Source organism: Peromyscus leucopus, chromosome 8a (assembly GCF_004664715.2).
Source record: "Peromyscus leucopus breed LL Stock chromosome 8a, UCI_PerLeu_2.1, whole genome shotgun sequence".
Lineage (NCBI taxonomy): Eukaryota > Metazoa > Chordata > Mammalia > Rodentia > Cricetidae > Peromyscus > Peromyscus leucopus.
In genome coordinates this window covers 11,781,490-11,787,489 of record NC_051085.1, presented here as the reverse complement: position 1 = coordinate 11,787,489, position 6,000 = coordinate 11,781,490, and the positions used below count along the sequence as shown (strand labels likewise).

Sequence of the window (6,000 nt, the reverse complement as noted above, 5' to 3'; positions counted from 1 at the left end):
TAATATAGCAATGGCCATAAACTCCAACAGTTTAGGGTCCAGTAAAAATATCCAGTTATGAGATGACAAAAAAAAGCAAAGTAAACTAGTAAGAATTAATAGATAAGAAGTATCTTTTCCTTTTGAATGACAAGATGCTAACACTTTGATTTTAAAAAAAAAAAAAAGCAGGGAGTTGCAGCTACATGGATGGCCCATGAACTGGTAAGGCTGCCCATTCAACACCGTTACTGCTGTACAGAAACCTGTTTTAAGGTGTAGCGCATCACTTAAGCAATCATTTGAAAATTAATCAAATGCTAAACCTTGTACTAGCAGGTCATATACCAACATTTAAACACACCTGGCCGTCTTTTCATGACTTAGGTGCAGCCTGAACTCAACACTCTTAGTGATTATAAAATTTAAGTTTCTGGAGCTATATGACAAGAAAATGGTTTATGAAATACTCTCATAAGACAGTTTTAAATAGTCTTAGGGTCGAACCACTTTTGTCTTAAATGACTCGATCTGGCATGCTATAACTACAGTAAAAGTCATTTTCAATGTTTAAATGCAAACTAAAAGCAGATAAATGGTAATGGTTGACACAGTATAAGATCGCCCTACATATGTAATCGAACACTGCTGATTTATGAATTTCAGAGCTTGAAAACGCCATATTAGAAACCACAACCAATGGACTTTTGATGGCATGCAAGGTCTTCCTAAAAATTAACCTAAGACCTAGAAGTCAGCCTCAGAACATAAAAAAACACAACAAATTTGTACATTTTATTCACATTTATTTTTTGCTTTTAGTGTGCTCACAGAAAATTAGAACACCTTAAGCAGGAGTTGAATAGCAATGTTTGTAAGCAAAGTTACATTCCAGCTCTACGTCAAATTGGTCAAAGCTCCTCCAGTATTTACAAAACACGACAGACGAGATGCTACACAAAACCATTGCATCTGAAGGTTTGTTTCTCTTTTATTCTCAAAGACAACTGGCAAAGAAAGCATTGTCTGCTGTAATCAAAAACATACCACAGTATAAACAGTAACCATTCCACTTATCACAGCTTGGTTGAGTTTAAAATTTTGTGTTTAAAAGGTCCAAGATGACTGCAGTTTTACAAAAATGGGCAGGGTGGAGAGTTGCAAACTTCATGTGCTTCTGAAGGATATCAAGATTTGTTTTTATACAATAGTCACAGTTAAAAACACCCTGCTGGTAATACATAATTACACTTTATTAAGGTCATAAACCAGCAATAAACAATAAAGCCTATACAACTTGTAATTCTACTTAATCACTGACTGGTACAGCTAACATGAGATAAGCGAGAAGTTCCTATGGTTTAGATGAACTCCTAAGACTATGATCTTTTTTTTTTTTTAATCTGGGTATTGGTGTTTTTATTCATTTATTTTTTTTCTCTTTCCTTCTTATTGAAAACTTGTAGTGTTGTAAACCTGCCTCACAAAATACATCGTAATAACTTTTCTTAAAAAAAAAAAAAACAAAAACGAAAACAAAAGAAACCCCTAAGCCTTTACACCATCATTTCTAGTGGCTTATTATCTTGGCAATATTATGCACTGCTGCGATTTCCCATAGTGGACCCTATCACTTCATTTGATATTCCGTTTGACCCACCCATCTCCTTCATATATATGGGCATGTCCATAGATCTGACAAAGAAAGTTTACATTTTTTTAATAAAGATGCAAAGTATGCAAAAAACATTAATACTGATGCAAAAAAAAAAAAAGTTAAAAAACAAAGAAGAAAGAAGGCAGAGGAAGCTGTCTTAAACTGTCCTCGACCTGTCGGAATGGTGGTAACAATGATGTGAGATGGGATCTGTGGGAAAGGGGGCTTTTAAAAAAAAAGAACAAAATGGGCTGCTAAAAAATAATGTAAAATTAAAAAAAAAAAAAAAAAAGGACATCTTTAAAAATCAATCCCTGGTTGTAGACAAGTTCGCCAAAACCAGTACCTGGCACCACTCCAACAAACAAACGAGGGGAAAAAGTTCTCCGATGACGTAAGAGCGCTCGTCCGCTTACTCGGCGGCGGACGCGGGGGGAGCCTCCGGACTGCACTCGGGCTGCGGCTCCGGCGACGCGGTGGGGACGGCGGACGCCGCGGCGGCTTCCTCGGCCGGCCCCTCCTGCTCCGGCCCCGCGGCGGAGGAGGGCGCGTCGCCCGCGGAGGCGGCGCTGGCGCTGGGCGCGGGCTCCTCGCTGGCCTTCTCCCCCGCCGCCGCCTCCGACGGCTCCTCGGCCGGGGGCTCCTGGGTCGCCGGCTGCTCGGGCTGCTGCTGCTCCGGCTGCTGCTGCTGCTGCTGCTGCTCGGCCTCCGCCGCCTCGGCCTCGCGCGCCTCTCCGCCCGCCGCGCCCTCGGCGCCCGACCCGCCCGCCTGCTCTCCCGGGGCGGCGCTGGCCTCGCCGGCCGCTGCAGCCGCCTCGTCCTTGGCGCCGTCGGCGGTGGCGCCCTCGGCCTCAGCGCCCTCGCCCGCCTCCTTCTTGTTCTTCTTGAAGAGAAGCCGCTCAGCTTGAAGGATTTCTTGAAGGAGAAGCGCTTCTTTTTTTTTTTTCGGGGTCTCGCTGCTGGGCGAAGGCGCGGCCCCGTCCTCCGCCTTGGGCGACGACGTGGAGGAGGCGGACGCGGCCTCGGCCTCGGCGGCGGCGGGGGACCCGGGCTCGGCGGGCTCGGCCTCGGCGGCTTCCTTCTCGGCGGCGCCTGCACCCGGCTCGGGGGCCGCGGCCGCCTCGTCTTTGTCGGCCGCGGAGGGGGACGCGGCGCCACCGGCCGCGGGCTCCTCCTTGTCGGCGGCCGGGGCGCTGCCGTTGGCTTGCAGTTCCTCCTTGGCGCCCGGCTCGGCGGCCGCGGGCGATGCGTCCCCGTTCACTTTGACGTGGCCGTTCTCCTGCGGGGCAGAAAGAAAAAAAACACAAAAACCCAGGAGTGTCACTCGGTGCCCCCGAAGCAGTGCGCTCCCCGCCCACCCTGGGAGCAGCTTAGGCAGGGATCCGTGCGCCCGACGGCACGTGGCCCGCTGATCGCGGCGGGAGGATGGACAGAGGTGGCCCAGGTTCCCCGGGGGGGTTCGGAGAGGTGCCCGCGAGGCTTGGGCGAGCCAGTCTCCCGGTCTGCCATCAAGATCCCCATATCCCTCGCGCCCTGGACGGCCCGAGCTCCCGGGCCTGGGGCCGCGCGCCCCGGGCTTGGAGCCGGCAGGGGGCGCTGCGCCTCCACCGCACCGAGCGGGGCGCGGGCGGGCGAGCGCTCAGGGGCGGGGCCACCCCGCCCTGCCTAGCCGGGCCCTGCCCGCAGGCCGAGGCGCCCCCGAGCCGGGATCGCGCAGCCCGGGAGTCCGCAAACAAAGCTCAGGTGGCTGCTCGGCCCTCTCCGAGGCTCAGCCACCAGCAGCAGGGCTGGGGAAAACCCATTATTTCTGAAGTCTCGGCCCTGCTCCCACGCCCACCTTCGCTCCTAATTCTGCAAAGCGGGGCGCGCCCGGGCAGCTCCTTTTGGCATTTTTTTTTTTTTTTAACGGGTTGAAAGCCTCTTGACAGAGCCGGTCTTGCCCCCTTAGTAGATTTAGAGCAGAGCAGGGCGAAAGCAACACGGCCTTTGCTCTAGGAAAAGAGGCGTGGTGGGTGCCCGGTGTTTGTGAAGCAGCCAGCCATGGCCGACCTCTTAAGCCCACCCATCCGTGGCTCTCTGCCTGGGTCGCAGCAGCCCTGGGCCAGTCCTCGAGGGTGGCCGAGGTGCCACTCACACGAACTGGTCCGGACCAAAACACCAGAACTGCTCCCCCCCCCCCCCTTCTTGGTCCACAGGAAAGGGTCTTTTAAAAACCCACCGGGTATTCCCACCACACCAGGGACACCATTTAAAAAGTCGTAGGGGTGTGTGATGAACACAGCTACAAAATAGCCCCATCGGAAGGCACTTCGAAAAGCTGCCTGTCCAGCTCGTAACCAGCCGCCTCTCCAAGAACCTAGGGCACCCTGCCTCTGGATACAATGAGACAAGCCTTCTCTGCTTGCCTGTCTCCACTGCCGTCCGCGTTGGCTCCCCCCTTCCTACACACACACACACACACATACACAACGCGCGCGCTCGCGCGCACACACACACACACACACACACACACACACACACCACACCAGAAATCTCAAAGACGACTCAATCTCGACAATAAATACGAGAGAGCCACCCAAACATCGCTGTGGCCCCCAAACACAAATGCAACCTGAAGGGGTGTGGGGGGGGGAGACCTAGCTAGTCACGTTCAACCAATATCCAAGCCACGCCATTTTCGACCATTTATCACTCTTCCTCCCCTCTACTCAAGAATTCGCCAGGATCCGTAGGAACCACTCCTCTGGGGTGGGGGCTGGGGGCACCCTTCCTATGAAAAATTGACAATTTAAGCTATCGTCTCCCATTCAACTTTCAGGCTAGGGTCTGGCCACGTTCCTCTCTCCCCGGAATGCGCCTCGGGCGCGACCAGCGGGAAGGAGAGGCGTCCAGATTCGAGAGAGACACCCGAGACAGGCACCCCAGAACCACAGGTAGAATTTACCTGCCCATTGGCTTTGGAAGGCGACGAGGCCACAGCCGCCTCCCCGGGCCTCTCCGCGGCGGCTTCTCCCTTCGCTGCGGTCTTGGAGAACTGGGCACCCATGCTGGCTTCTTCAACAAAGAAACTCAACAGATCCAAGAGAGGAAACAAAGAGCCGCCTTCTTGGGGTTGGTGTAACGACGGGACGAGCAGCGGCGGCGGCAGCGGCAGCAGCAACAGCGGCGGCGGCGGCACACTCACACCGGAGGGAGGGGGTGGGGGTGGCGAGGAGGACAGAAGAGACCCGATTAAATACACTCCGGATTTAAAAAAAAAAAAAAAAAAAAATTTTTTTTTTTTTTTTTAGTCGAAGAGATCAAAAAAGCAGCAGCTCAGGAGGGAGGGAAAAAAAAGGTGGAAAAGTCGAGCACAAAAAAGGAGCCCAAGTGTAATTTTTTTAAAAAAGAAGTAATAAAAAAAAATCCCAGATTTGTAGCCGCACTGTAGACAAGAGGAAAATGGAGAAATCTCCCTGGTTGCTAATAAGATGCGGGGTCCAACGCCCAAGTGCACAGATGAATGGGCTCGCGGGCGCTGACGCGGCCCCCGCGCGCGCTGGCCAATCCGCGCGCCGCACACAAAGCAGGGGGCGGGGCCTGCGCTCCGGGCGAACAATGGAGCCGCGCTTTGCAAACGGTTTGAAAATCGGCCTCAGACCGAGAATTAATGTCCTCCAAATAAATAAATCAATTAAAAAATACGTGCTTCTCCTCTCCCTCGGCCTGGATATAACCATGCATCTCTTGATTGGCTTGCTTTGTTTGGAATCAATTAACACGGGAGGGGGTACTTATGGATGGGGGCGGAGAAAGCTTTAACTTGACTCGCTTTGACTCTGGTCGGTCTATATCCGTGTCTGTCTCTCGCCACTCTCTCCCCTCCCCCATCTTCCCGTGTGTTTACGTGCATGAGTGTGTATGCAAGTGTTAAAGACAATGGGTAGGATTTGTGTGAGCGTAGCATGTTTTCTTTCTCCGCGTTCCATATGGGTTTCACAGATAGTGCGCCAGGGTTTTTTTTTTTTTTTTAAATTTATCTAAAAAAAATTTTTAACTGCTGCAATTGTTAAATCGTCCCACACTGAAAGGTATTTAAACCACAAATATCGAATCTCATCTAGCGAGATCTCCCGTTGGAATTAGGTCTGTAGGCCAGATGTGGGAAATGTAAAAGCAGCAAACAGCCTGAGCCATGCATGCTCCTTTCCCTCTCCCACGGGCGTGAAATAAAATATTTTGAGATTGGTCCTTGGAGCGCCTCAAATCGCGTGTCTCCGGCTATTCCAATTAGCGATCACTTTCCCACAAAACACTGTGAGGACCATTTGCAGAAGATCGAAACTGCTTGCATTTTATCACCGTATGGAACGACATAATTAATT

The 6,000-nt window shown here is 51.6% G+C and overlaps 1 protein-coding gene across 1 annotated transcript; it reads right to left on the bottom strand.

The window, feature by feature from the left end:
* Positions 1 to 1,944: 1,944 nt before the first annotated feature.
* Positions 1,945 to 4,844, bottom strand: Marcks (myristoylated alanine rich protein kinase C substrate). Its single transcript, XM_028874824.2, is given in 4 exon segments — positions 1,945 to 2,527; positions 2,530 to 2,581; positions 2,583 to 2,915; positions 4,581 to 4,844. Coding segments are annotated over 4 exon segments (966 nt in total). The 5' UTR covers positions 4,683 to 4,844; the 3' UTR covers positions 1,945 to 2,048.
* Positions 4,845 to 6,000: the final 1,156 nt, after the last annotated feature.